The sequence below is a fragment of the Scleropages formosus genome, chromosome 5, assembly GCF_900964775.1.
Source record: "Scleropages formosus chromosome 5, fSclFor1.1, whole genome shotgun sequence".
NCBI classification, from domain to species: Eukaryota; Metazoa; Chordata; class Actinopteri; order Osteoglossiformes; family Osteoglossidae; genus Scleropages; species Scleropages formosus.
In genome coordinates, this window is record NC_041810.1 from 38,148,868 (window position 1) to 38,163,190 (window position 14,323).

At 42.0% G+C, this 14,323-nt stretch overlaps 1 protein-coding gene across 1 annotated transcript; it reads right to left on the bottom strand.

The window, feature by feature from the left end:
* Positions 1-1,650: 1,650 nt before the first annotated feature.
* LOC108930140 (trans-1,2-dihydrobenzene-1,2-diol dehydrogenase-like) lies at positions 1,651-8,190 on the bottom strand. Its single transcript, XM_018745230.2, has 7 exons — positions 8,033-8,190; positions 6,067-6,178; positions 5,777-5,940; positions 4,753-5,005; positions 3,699-3,823; positions 3,369-3,519; positions 1,651-1,821 (listed from the first exon to the last, which is right to left on the bottom strand). The coding sequence occupies exons 1-7, from the start codon at positions 8,120-8,122 to the stop codon at positions 1,712-1,714; spliced, it is 1,005 nt and encodes a 334-aa protein (XP_018600746.2). The 5' UTR covers positions 8,123-8,190; the 3' UTR covers positions 1,651-1,711.
* Between the last annotated feature and the right edge of the window lie 6,133 nt (positions 8,191-14,323).

Consider the following 14,323-nt stretch of genomic DNA (forward strand, 5'->3'; position numbering starts at 1 on the left):
CTAATGCAGAGGTGTTTAAAGGGCTGGGAAGATGTGTCCGCACAATGTCCAGGTAGTCCTGCTGTGTCCATAAGTGTTGAAAGTAGGGGGAAGGGGTCTAAACATAAAATACTGCATTAGAAATAAAAGCTAGCAGTCTGTACTATGGCCTCATATTCATCTTTTCATCTGACATGCACATTTCATGAGTATGCAACAAAATTAATTTCACTTCTCTGTCCTAGCACTTGTTGTGCATGGTGCAGAGCTTCAGTTCTATGGCTCCTGCTCTGATGCCTCATTGGGTATGATTTTGTTACTCACGGCATTTAGGGATTTTCCCCTCATCTGTACCAGATGTTACTAACACTTATCTGAGGGTGGAAGTTATAAATTGGTCAAAATATCTGAACCGCAGCTCTAAATTGCTGCTTGTTGTGCGGTTTTGCATACACTGGCGTAGGTGCATGCAGTTTCAGGGTTTCATTTTATTTTGGGTAGCCTGTGGAGCCTAATGAGTGGGGTTTCAGGTTAGGATGGGAGAATCAAGATTATTATAAAGAATACCTTCCACTTTGAATGGAAGGATCAGCACAGCCAGAAGACTAACATTTTATGATCGCACATTTTATTGAATTGCATGTATTAATTCTGTTTTTAATTATTTTATACTTCTGATGCATTTATTTTTTTCACAAAGGGACTTTACAAACAATTGGTGTTTTATACCTCTGAATAATAAATATTTACTCTTCAGGCCAAGAGGGGCATCTGCTATTTGATGAAGGTTACTTAGAGGGTCTTCACTTTGTTAATATTTTCATTGTGGTGTAAAAAAATATATTAGCAACTGACCATATAATTCATTCATTTATTGAATGGTTGTGTAGAAATGAGGAATTATGTAGAATTTCATGATTTCAGTTTGGAGTAAGTTGTTTTTTCTTGGTATAGAACTCTACATATTTATAATGGAATAATTGGTTATTATGTACAGTAGTTCTGTGGAATTTTTAAATTTTATCTAAACGCATGAAGAATCTCCTAGTTTTTTCTTCACTACAGTGATGGCTCTACCTTCAGCCACGTGCCAGTGATGGACAAATGTGTTCGTGCTCTGTGCCCTTGTGCTGAGCTTCGCTTTTCACATTGGTCACCTACAGTCTTGCCTGCAAAATTAAGGTAGCTTCAGTCTATGAGCGCAGATCCTACCTTATTTGTAAGAGTCTTGATACAAAGATGGCATCCAAACAACATTTTTTTCCAGTTGTTTCATTCGTGCCAACACTTACTTTAGTGTAGCCCAAGAAATATTTAATATCAATCTTGCCAACTTACCTATGCTGCACTGTAGGGCAAGAGCACTACCTAGTGTGCATAAACCAGTTAGCATAATAGATCATGTGGATATGTTCCATGAGTTTCATGCTGAAGGTTGTTGTTTTGCTGCCTTGACATACTTTATATATTACATTTGTGTTTAGGGGCAAAATATTTTGTATATAACTGCAGCTCATGAAATTCACTTGATGCCCCTTAATTTTTACTAAAAATGTATACGGTATGGATGGTGTTCGCTGATGTGATCCTAATGGCTTTTAAAATTACACCTATGAACTGCAGACAGAGCCAGTGAAGCCAACACCAAGAAACTGATTGAAAATACCCTTGCTTTATTGGTCAGAGCCTCAGCATGCCAGGTAGGTGAGCCACTGCATGGATGGCACACTGCTCAGATGGCATCCTGGCTGTACACCACGCCGACCTGACGCCTGGCCTCGTCCATCAGCTCGGCCAGCAAGAAGGAATCTGCTAAAGGCATCCGACTGCTTTCTCTAAGACCTGTGGAAGGGAGTTCCTTTTAACTTCACACATTATATGCTTTGATGCTGATTCAACCCACACTGGTATACTGTATGTCTGCTAAAAGACGTGTGCTCCATGTGCAAGAAAAAAATTACATACATAATGAACTATTTACATTGACATCAACAATACTGAGTATCAACATAAAGTATTGCCGTTCTTGTAAAATTATAAAGTTCAAATACAGCTATATTTACATTTATTCATTTAGCACATGCTTTTCTCCAAAGTGACGTACATCTCATAGAAAATACAACTTGTGCATTACATTAGGAGAAAGATATAATTGCAGACGCATGATTAGTTTGTTTCCTTCTACCATATGCACCAATGTTCACACAAGTAGCTGTATACAACTCAGAATATTGATAATTTCTGATCACCTTCCTACTATTTTTTTTTTTTTGAGATACACAAACATTTACATACATTACAGGAGTAGCTGCGTAAAGACTTAACCGGGCATGATCTTAAAGTTATGGTGCATGAACATTATAATTGTAAATATAATTATAAATGTAAATTAATTTATAGAGACCGTATACAGGTTAAATATTTTTAAAATCTGAGACAAGGAAGTGAGTGCAATTCTGACAGCTGTATGGAGCACATTCCACCAGCACAGGGTGATGGAAAACAGCAAACAAGCCATGACACGGTGGATGCAAAGCAATCAAAAGATTTACAAATCACCCAGTAACTTACTGACGTTATTTTTACCTTTACAAAAAGTATTTTTCTCCTCATACATTTAACTTTTGCTAAAAAGCAAAAAATACAAATTCCTGTGATTTACAGTTAAAAAGCTCTGATGCCATCAAAAGTCTATCAACAGCAAACAGTGGCTCGAAGCACAGAAACGAGTACCACCAGGTTCACAGGAGGGTTTCATAAAATGCCGCAAATTACCACCTTCAGGTACAGGGTGGTGCAGTGGCACAGAGAGTAGCGCTGCTTTCTCACAGCACCTGGGTGTGAAAGAGGATGCAGGCTCAATCCCTGCTCAGTCTGTGTGGAGTTTGTATGTTCTGTGTGGGTTTCCTCCGGGCACTCTGGTTTCCTCCCACAGTCCAAAGACATGCTGTTTAGGTGCAAATGTGTGAGTGACACAGAGAGTAGGTTTCATTGGTGTATGGATGAGTAACTCATTGTAAGTAGTGTATATAGCAGCGTAACTCACGTTAGAGGAGTAAGGTGTGGGCTGATAACACTAGTGTTCATTAGAAGTTGCTTTAGAGAAAAGCATCTGCTAAATGAAGTAATGTAGACATGTTTCCCTGAAATATCCATAAGGCCATGTACTTACAAGCCAGCTTTGTACTTTCCAGTACACAAATTGCTTATGTTTTGATTTTGGAAAGGCTGTGAAATTAGCTTTAGAGACTCAACACAAAAAGCAGAACTCTTTTCTTTCCGCTATGTCAGCTGACTGTTCTACCCCTGGTTTTCACCTCAGATTCACAAAAAAGAAAATTTAACATGGTGCTTTCCAAACCAGAAAATGTGTCATTTTCAGCACAGACCTTTAAGCAGGCATTGGCGGACCTCTTCTGCCTCGTAGCGCATGCCTGTGCCATGGGCAAAGTTTAACGGGAGGCATGGCTCCGGCAGGGGGTAGTGCGCCTCCTTCCCATTTACCACCAGTGAAGTGGGACACCACATATGGGAGGGAATCTGCCAAGGGAGCAGGATGGATGAAGTGGGGAAATGCATTGTACAGCTGTGAGCCCCTGTGAGATCCCTGCAACAGCTGTGTGGTAACAGAAGATCTCGCGCACTTCTCTGACTTGGCTGAGATACAGGTGGAATTGAGAAATGTGGTGGAAATGCCAATCAAGTCAATTTCAGTTTACCTTTATGGTCCCCTTTGTACCAAAGATCAAGGCGTCATTAGGAAGCTCCATGGCAATGCTACAGGTGATCACAGCCAACCTGTTCCTCGAGAACTTCAGGGTGATCATCATGGTTTCGTCCACTCCTGGGCACAACAGCAGTAACACAAAACAACTAGAGTCTTCCTCCTGCTTTTGATTCAGAATATCACAAATACAGGACAAACATCTGGCTGTGAAGGAAATACAGAGTAGGTACCACCCATTTACCATGAACTTCCTCTTTCTAAAATTGTTCTTCATTACTGCATATGAACAAAACCACCCTTGACAAAATGCTCTTTAAACAGTAATATGTTTTATGAGTAGCCTTGACAACAAAAGGCTACAATGAAATTACACCTGTTAGAGGCAAAAAGAAAGGCTTACCTGCCATAAGTAGTATTGTGGACTGGACATGGATTTACAACATTTTTACTGCATGCTAAACTAAGCCTTTGTGTAAATGTATTGTAGTGTTTTTCACTTACTGAAATATCTAGCGCCTCATTTTTAACAGCGTAACCAAGGGCTTCAATGCAGCTTTAAGGAAACAACAGGCTACCAAGGTATGAGGGACTACAGCATTGCAGTGCAGGAGTTATAATTGCAAGAAGAGCTATTACAATTGTATCTGAAGAAGGTCTGAGATTAAGGACAGCTGGTAGCCTACTAGTTAGAGCTATTGCTTCTGGACCCAAAGGTCACAGGTTTGATTTCCATTGCCAGCTGTAGTAGCCTTAAGCAAGGTACTTACCTTAAATTGCTCCAGTGAAAATTAACCAGCTGTATAAAAGGGTAAATAATCCTAAATAGCATAACACTAAGTTTATTTGGAGAAAAGAATCAGCAAGTTGAAGGAAATAATACTTTTGAGCTCAGCGTTCCTCACCTTATTCTGCATCAGGTGGGCCTGAATGTATTAAACATACACATGTTGAGGTGAGGAAATAACGTGTGTGGGGCACCTTCATCGTTCAGCCCTGACTCTGAAGTACCCTCCTCACACAGTCCCTCGTGCTATAGACCATGCTACCTGTGTCCAGGCAGACCCCTGTGGCCTGGAGGGATTCGGGCCTCTCGGCTTGGTAAACCATGAGGACAAACTGCAGGCAGTATATTCCGAGGTCCAGGAGCGCTCCCCCACACAGCTCCTTCTCAACCGATCGGGGAATATGCTTCAGGTTGAAGCCAAAGCGACTCTCGACTATCTTGACCTCGCCTACTTCACCCTGGGTCAACAGTCGGCTCACTTCCCAGGACACTGGGAAGAATCGCGTCCACACAGCCTGCGAGAGTGGAAGAATCCATTAATACAGTCATGTATCGCTTAACGACTGAGTGCATATACGACGGTGGTCCCATAAGATTATAATGGAGCTGAAAAATTCTTATCGACTAGTGATGCCGTAGCCATCATAATGTCGTAGCACAATGTGTTACTCGTGTTTGTGGTGGTGCTGCTGTAAACAAACCTACTGCACTGTCAGTCATATAAAAGGTGTAGCATGTACAATTATGTACAGTACATATAACTTGATAATAAACACCCATTACTGGTTTATGTATTTGCTATACTGTACTTCATCATTTTAGTGTATTCTACTTATTAAAAAAAAGTTTACTGTAAAACAGTATGCTGTTTTATGCCGGCAGCAGCGTCATAAATCTTGTGTTTACCGCTTCTCTTGACTGCATCGAGGCTATATCAAAGTACACTGTATGATGGTCACACAATGACGAAATCGCCTAACGACGCATTTCTCAGAATGTATCTCCGTCATTAAGCAACACGTCTGTAATCCACGAAGTCCAAAAGCTTACAGCACAGTCATACATTTCTTGCATTTTCTCAACATTATGCAACTTACTACAATAAATGCATTAATTCATATGTCTTTTGGATACATTAATTCTGCAATTCTCTAGGTCAATAAAATCCATTTTTTTAACCAATATACTACCAGGGCTTATGAAAAAGGCAAGGAAACAGTATCTGAAGAGCATAACATCTCCTGTACCCAGTGAATGTGTCCCCAGCATGTACGAGGACTGAGTACCTCCATCAGGAAGACGTCGTTCTTTTTGGCTGCAGCTGTAAGGCACTGTACTTCTCTGGCATTGATGGCAAGGGGTTTCTCACACAGCACATTTTTTCGGGAGTTCAGAAACATCTCCCCCAGTGGAAGGTGGTACGGGTGGATAGAGCCTACATACACCACATCTGGATACCAAGGGGACAGAGGGTGGAGGGCAAGAAAGAGGAACATAAACAGCATACAGGGGTAGAGAGAGGGGTCATTTACCCAAATGAACCGAGCCAAGAGTAACAACAGGCAAGGAGACCCACCGATCTGCGGGTCTCTTGCCAACTCTTCGTAGCTCCCATAGGCCTGAGGGATGTTGAATTTCTTAGCAAATTCTTGAGCATCTTCAAGCTTACGAGCAGCCACAGCTACCACCTGAGGGCACAGAAAACTTGCAGTGTAAAATGATGTAAAAAATGCACTTTAATTTAATATGTACCTGACACTTGTACAAAATATTACTCATTCACTCTCTTAAACCACTCGGCCAAGGTGTGGTGATCCAGAGCATTTCCTAGGAGCACTGGGCTGTAAGCTAAGGGAACTACACCCCGAGAACACCAATCTATTGCAGTGTAGCTACACACAAGCAGCGGACAATTTGGCGTCACCAGTTCACCTGAAACGTGTGTTCAGACTGTGGGAGGAAACCTAGATTGTCATGGGGAGAACATGCCAAAGCCACAGACCGAGTGACATCTGAACTTGAACAGCATCACCTGCCACACCATGATACTACCACCTTACACAACATTAATTACGAAAAAATGTTGTACATCAGGGTAGCATGTTGGTGCAGCAGGTAGTGCCACCAACTCGCAGCATTCCAAAAACACCAAATGTAAACCTTCACAGAAACAAATAAAAGTTAAAATAACACAATGTTAAAGTCAAAGAAAGATCTTGTTAATAGACCAAATAGTCTCAAACAGAAGTTCCCATCATTAGTATAGAAGGATCCTCTAGAAACCCAAAGGACAAAAAAAAAAACCTCTCAGTTAAGTCCATTCCACACCAAAAATCCAAAACCAAACACATTAACTCATAGACATTAATGCGAAAACTTCACAACACATCTGAAAACACAATTGCCGCCACAGAGTCAAACCTGACCCATAGCAACCACCTGTGTGGTTCTCAAGGCAAGGGAGGAACAGAGGTGGGTTGCCAGGTCCTTCTCCTACATGCTGGGGGAGGCAGACACAGGAAAGAAGCACAGAGCCACTGTGCACCCCAAGCAGGACTTGAACCCCAGACCCACCAAACAATGAAGCACTGGTCCAGCCTGCTACAACCACACCCCCCAAAAACCAACACAAATCACATAATTCACCAATATCAAAGTCACAAACACCAAAAGCCTACATTAAACTCATCTACCATGTCTATCATTTTAATGAAAGAGTGGAGATCAATGTTTTTTGCTACACAGCCATAGCATAGTTTAGTTTGTGTTGTATATGAAGTGCTTGTTTTTTGGATGCTGTGTTTTGATGTCTTTTAAACACTTTATTACTTCTTATTAAGTTTCGGTACAAAATGTGTACCTTGACAAATAATACTAATAATAATTCCACTGTACCGAGACAAACTTCTTCTACACTCATTAGCCCACTAGCACATGAACCCATTTTTTCATCAAGGCCGCTGAAGAACAATTCTGTCTTAAGAGCCACTTCAAATTTGCAGGAAAAAACGAAAGGCTATTGAACTACCCCAAGTACTTCGAATGAATACTATTCTAAGAACTAAGTACTAAGAAAAAACTCGACAGCAGTAAAAAAGAACAGCCACATGACAAGCTGCAACATGTAACCGCAAAGCATGCTGGGATAGCAAAAGCCAACCTAGAAAAGCAAAGTGAGCTCCGTAACACGATTCTTTACTTTATTGTATTATTTCGGAATTACATGACTGTGCATGTAATCGAGGGTTTCAAAGTGTAAAGGTTTAACCTCCATTCAAGAGATCGTGAACGTGCCGTTTAAATGCAAATCATTTTCAAATAGTTTACAAACAGAGCGTTTGACAGCCACAGGTTTTGTCAAAATGCCATTTAAACATGTCTTTATTTACTGAGCCAACGGACTGCAGTTGCACCCAAGGATAACTAGTTAACTAAACTAGTTGCTTAGTTTAACTATAAGCTCGACGCAACGGTGAACTGCAAGGAGCTTGAGTGCGTGCTGAGACGTCTCGAGGCTGCGAGATGAGAGTGCGCCCGGCTACCTCGTGCTCCTCTGGCGGCAGGCTCTTCAGGGCCACCGCGAAGTCATTGCTGATCTTCCCCGCCGTGCAAATTCCCCACTTGGTTGCCATGATCAGGCTCTTGCCAGCCCGAGGTTCCTCCGGACGAGCTCACGGACAAGAGCGTTAAGAGAACCGGGGGCAGCCACCAGGTGGAGACACCGTTTCCTTAGCCGTCTTTTATTCATATAAAAAGTGTTCACCCTGGACATAAAAATAATAATAATAATAATAAAAATAAAATAGTTGCTGCAGTACGCCATGCACCGGTATATACGAATTTTTTGTCACTCAAGAACACGAGATACATACTCCGTAATGTCAAAGTAAAAATAATACTCCAGGTATTTTACTCAATTAATAAAATAATAAAAAAACTAAAGAGACTGAATGCATAATGTGTGCTTTGACACATCTAAATTACCTCTCCACTAGCCAACTCTCTTCTCCAAGTCACATATTTACTTGATTGGAGGCCACCTGTGTACAGCGTAGATGTGTTTCACATGGTTTCAGAATAAATACACCTGTGTCTGCAAACTTCTTTGATTAGTTGTGTACTGTATTTCCAAGGAATCACTACACCCTGAAGACAAAGGAATATTCCAAGAGAAGGTTCTTTAAAAATACCAGTTGGGGCAAGGATATAACTAGACTTCCAACACACACAATGTCTACAACTACTTGTCCCAAGCAGGGTCATGGCAAACTAGAGCATAATCTGGCAACGTGGGGTTTGGGGGTGGGCACACCCCAGACAAGACACCAGTCTACCACAGGGCACCCCAAGCAGGACTTAAACTCCAGATCCATCACAGAGCAGGCCCCAGTCAAACCTGCTGTGCCACCGCACCCCCGAAACACACTGAATATATCTTAAAGTACAGTGAACACACACACACACTTTCTGAACCGCTTGTCCCATACAGGGTCACGGGGAACCGGAGCCTAACCCAGCAACGCAGGGAGTAAGGCTAGAGGGGGAGGGGACACATCCAGGACGGGACGCCAGTCCGTCGCAAGGCACCCCAAGTGGGACTCAAGCCCCAGACCCACCGGAGAGCAGGACCCGGTCCAACTCACTGCACCTCCCCGCCCCCCTAAGTACAGTGAACTCCACCATTAAAAGAAGGGGGTGGGGACTGTGAATCTGCCCAGAACTGGCTATCCTCCAAAACTGAGTGTCCAGGCAAGAAAAGCCATAGTAACAGAGGCCATGAAGACACATACAGCAACTCTGAAGGAGGAAAAGTTCACAGATATAGCTTGTATGGAAGGGTGGGAAGAAGAAAGTCTTTGTTAATGGAATCAGCCTTTGTTATCACATCTTGACTGGAATTTGACCAAAGTTATGTGAGACTCAAAAATTTGCATGAAGACTCTATGAACTTTCAGGCCTCAGTGTTAAGTATTATGCTTGACGCAGTCTTAACACAGCACGTCACACTGAGAACACCATCTCTACAGTGAAGCAGAGTGTGGTGGCAGAGTCATGCTTTGGAGGTGTGTCTATGTGCAGTGACTGGAAAACTCATAGGTAGTTCCATTCAGTTTTCTTCTATGTATAAAAAAAAATCCTGGAGAAAAACATGCTTTAATGGACAAGGGAACTGGGACTAGGATGACTACTCATTTGTGAACAGAGCAATGACCTGAAATATAAAGCAAAAGCCAGTCAAAACCTGGGCCAACATTAAAAATTTCTGTTTACAAACAGTCCCAATGCCACTTGAGCAATTTTGTCATGAAGAATAGTCAAAATTCCATGATCAAGATGTGTAACACTTGTATTGTTGTAGCACTGCGAATGGGCACAGAAGCATGCATCAAAATACAATAAATGTCACTTATTATTGTCACACACAAGTATGTACAAATGCAGTGTATTCTTTAACATCTTTTATAATCACAAGACATTTTGAAATAGATTTTAACACAAATTTTTGTTTGATTAACAAACTGTTTAATATTTAATGTACTCTTCTTCAGTGTAATTCAGTACTGATGAGTAGGGTCCTAGTACTAAATTAACAAAACTGACTTTTTTTTAAAATATATTTTTGCATAATATTTAGTAATATATGTTAGTCACAGAATTGTCTACGTGACACATTCTCTTCTGAATGTGAACCATATTTGTCTTTTCTCTATTGAATTGCATATTTTGCAGGTAGTCTTACGCTTATAAGGTTTAAATGGAAAGGTTCTCCTGGCATTTTGATACATCTATTCTAGGCACAAGTTTAAGACACAAGACACAAGTTTACTGGACTGGGATACATACAACTACAGAAGAAACCTTTTTTTACAGCTTCTCCTCCAAGTATTCTCTTGTTAATCACAACTCAGACTCCCTTCTTGATGGTGTTATGGTATAGTATGGTATAGTAGACTAATGACTGTTACATATTTGGCAAAGAAATGTATTTTCAATTTTATGTACATATTTCCTGTCAAATGCTTTGGTAAAAGATGGCTCAGAACCACTGTGATCTCGTTGACAAAGTTTGCAATGATTTCTAAAATCATAAGCTGAAACACATGATTTAAAAGTGCAAAGTTCAGTTAACTGTGCAAAGCATTAATCACAGAGATTAGGTAAAGACAGGGTTAACTTTTAAAATACTTAACTAAGAAAGCAGATTTAAATACACACATTGTTAAGGAGTAGCAATTTCTAAATACAACACACACACACATTTTCTGAACCGCTTGTCCCATACAGGGTTGGCTGGAGCCGGAGCCTACCCGGCAACACAGGGCGTAAGGCCAAAGAGGGAGGGGACACACCCAGGACGGGGCACCAGTCCATCACAAGGCACCCCAAGCGGGACTCGAACCCCAGACCCCCTGGATAGCAGGACCCAGTCCAACCCACTGCGCCCCCACGCCCCCCTCTAAATACAACAATACTATGAGAATCTTTTGAAACAATTTCATTCTACTTTTATTCATTTAGTCGTCTCCTATCTTGGACAGCTTGGCATCAAAAGCAATAAATGATAATATAAATAAATGTAAATGTAAAATGTAAAAAACCTGCACTGAAATGGCTTGAGTCCTACATATTAGATAGGTCTTACCATGAGGTCTGGTGAGGCTTGCAATCTTAACTGGTGTCCCACAGGGCTTGGTACTGGGGTCCCTAGTCTTCTCAGTCTTCACCTCTACCCTCAGCCCTGTCATCGACTCTCACGGATTCTCCTACCACTGCTACACTGATGATACCCAGTTCTTCCTCCCCTTTCGACCAGAGCAGCAGACATTTCCTCACACAACGCCACCTGCCTCTTGAACATCTCTGCCTGGATGTCTCATTACCATCTACAATTTAACCTCTCCAAAACAGAGATCCCTCATCTCCCAGCTGGCCTGTCTTCCTGTAGAGAATTCTCTACCAAATTGGATAGCTCACTCCTTTTGTCTACCTCCTCAGCTGGGAGTCTGAGGGTAACGATTGACTCAAGTCTCTTTTTCTCTCAGTATATCAAAGCTATAACCTGGACCTACAGATACATCCTGAATAACAACCGCAGGATCCAGCCTTATCTAATAATAGACTCTATGCAACTCCTGGTATAGGGCATGGTGATATCCCTGCCATCAAAGCTCTGCAGGTGATACAGAATGCTACTCTACGAGTTGTGTTTGACATGCCAAAGCATCTCCATGTACAGCCCCCCGGATCAAATGCAGCACTCTGGTTACGGCCTACAAACCATAAATGGATTTGCTCCTCGATATCTACAAGACCTGATGACTCGCTACACCCCAATCAATTAGGGGGCAGGAGATGAGAGAAGTGACTTTGAAAGAAATGTTTTTTAAGACCCTTCTTGAATTCCCTTCAGTTCTGACTGAGAGAGGAGGCTCATTCTACCACACTGCACCCACAATTGAGAAGACTTTTCTGTTTTTGATTTTGGACCTCTTGTGCATGAGATCACCAAGCAGGCAGAGGTGGAGAAGTGTAGCAGTCTGTTGGGATGTAGCAAGTGATCAGGTCTTGTGGAGCAAGTTATTCCAATTATAAAAATCAGCTGAAGTGCAACACTAATGAGTTAAAGAAGTCAGGATACAAATCAGATAAATTTGAATAGAACACATCATTCCATAATGGCATGGTGGTTTAGCAAGTTTTTTTAATTCTCAGCTGTTTGTTCTCTATTGTTATCCATGGGAAAAACTTTCAGATTAGGCCAGATCATTTTTTTTCCAAGAAACTTCCGTCATAGTCTGTCTCTGTCTCTCTGTTTCTCTTTGTCTCTGTTTTGTCTCTTGTCTCTGTTTCTCTCATTTACTGCTTGTCCTGGCCAGGGTTGCAGTGGCCCACAGCCAATCCCAAAATCACTGGGTGCAAGGCTCAGTGGGGGGGGGGGGTTTAACCTGGATGGGATGCCAGTCCACTGCAAGGTTTTATTGACAGCAATTACTATGATGCAGAATCTCTACTTTTTGGTGACTATGTTTGACAGTGTATTGCAGGATGATTTTGTTCCCAGTGGTTTTATGTTGCTGTACTTTGCTTGGATCTAAAGACAATGAATGTGCCTGCAGGTCAATGCACCCTAGAACACACACTGGTGCACTGCTCTATTGGTAAGAAAGAAGAAGCTTGTCCTCTTGTTCACTGACCTGATCACATGGGTGCAACAGATGCAATGGTTGTAAAGGTTATGGATTCTGGACTTCACCATCTGCCTATCTGACTTTGGTCCTTTCATGTGTTGAGTTTCTGGAATGGTGGGTCTCTTCTGCTGTTACGTGCTCCCCTTGCCAGGAACTATGGCTTCTCTAGAGTCTGACGGGAGGGCAGAGTGCTCTTATGTCATATGGACTCTCAATTATCAGGAGGTTATGGGGCATCTGATGGAGCAGGTTTATCTTAAGAATCACATGTCTGCAGCTATGTCTCTTTCTCTTAATGCAATGCACAAATTGTATTTTCGCTGAGATGTACGTTGCTTTGGAGAAAAGCGTCTGCTAAATGAATAAGTGTAATGTAAAAGTAAATGTATCTTATGTCACATAATCCTAATGGCTGCCAACTGGACCCTTGTCCAGGCATGAGGTGAAAGGTCATCTTGTTAGAGCTGTGAGAATAGGCCCTCTTCCTGCACATTGAGCACGAGACCTCTCAGCCTACGACAAGCCCACCCACCAAAGGGAACCCCCGTAATGTCATTCCCCAAGGAGGTGATTCGTTGTAATAATGTGATTGTAGTAGTAACGTGATTCATCATGACAATTGCTCCAGGGTCAGTCTGCATCAAACTGCACCAAATCCCTCTGTGGAGGGTTAATGTGAAGAATCATAAACACACATCACGTCCACATTTACAATAGTATGCTTTTGGTATAAACTGGATCATAGCAGTGTATTTTATAAATGCTGGTGGTTTCATTTCACAAATGTTTCCAAAATATAAGGATTCTTTATTGGAAAGTATTGAAGCAATGAGTGTGAATTATTAAATGTAAATCATGCAATGGGACTTGGAGACTGCAGTTGTCCTTTGTCCATGGGACATCACTGTGTATGACTGGCACATGGTGATTGGGACATGGCAATTGCTTTACTCATGGGTACCATGACAGGTCTGGTCCTCACAGCTACAGCTTGAGGCTATTTTCAGGTCACAGGTTCAAATGTGTACATTTTACATTTATTTATTTAGCAGACGCTTTTCTCTGAAGTGACTTCCAATGAATCTACGTAGTGTTATCAGCCCACACACCTTATTCACCAAGGTGACTTACACTGCTAGATACACTACTTACAATGGGTCACTCATCCATACATCAGTGGAACACACTCTCTCTGTGTCACACACTATGGGGGAACCTGAACAGCATGTCTTTGGACTGTGGGAGGAAACCCATACAGACATGGGGAGAACATACAGACTCCACACAGACTGAGCGGGGATCAAACCTATGTCCTCTCACACCACCCAGACGCTGTGAGACAGCAGCACTACTCGCTTAGGATTTTTAACAAGATCCTGTTGAAAGTAATGAGAACACATGGTGTTATAGATGTTACAGAGAAAACAATGATATTTTTAAGGTATAAAAATAAAGATCAACTTGTCCTCATCTTGTCCTCTCCCCCTCCAGCCTTCCGCCTTGTGCTGCCGGGTTAGGCTCCAGCTCACCGCGACCCCGCTCGGGACAAGCGGTTTCAGGCAATGTGTGTGTGTGTGTGTGTGTGTGTGTGTGCTGTCCTCATCTTTAACCTTCACTTCTTAATGAGGCATCATGGGAGAATCC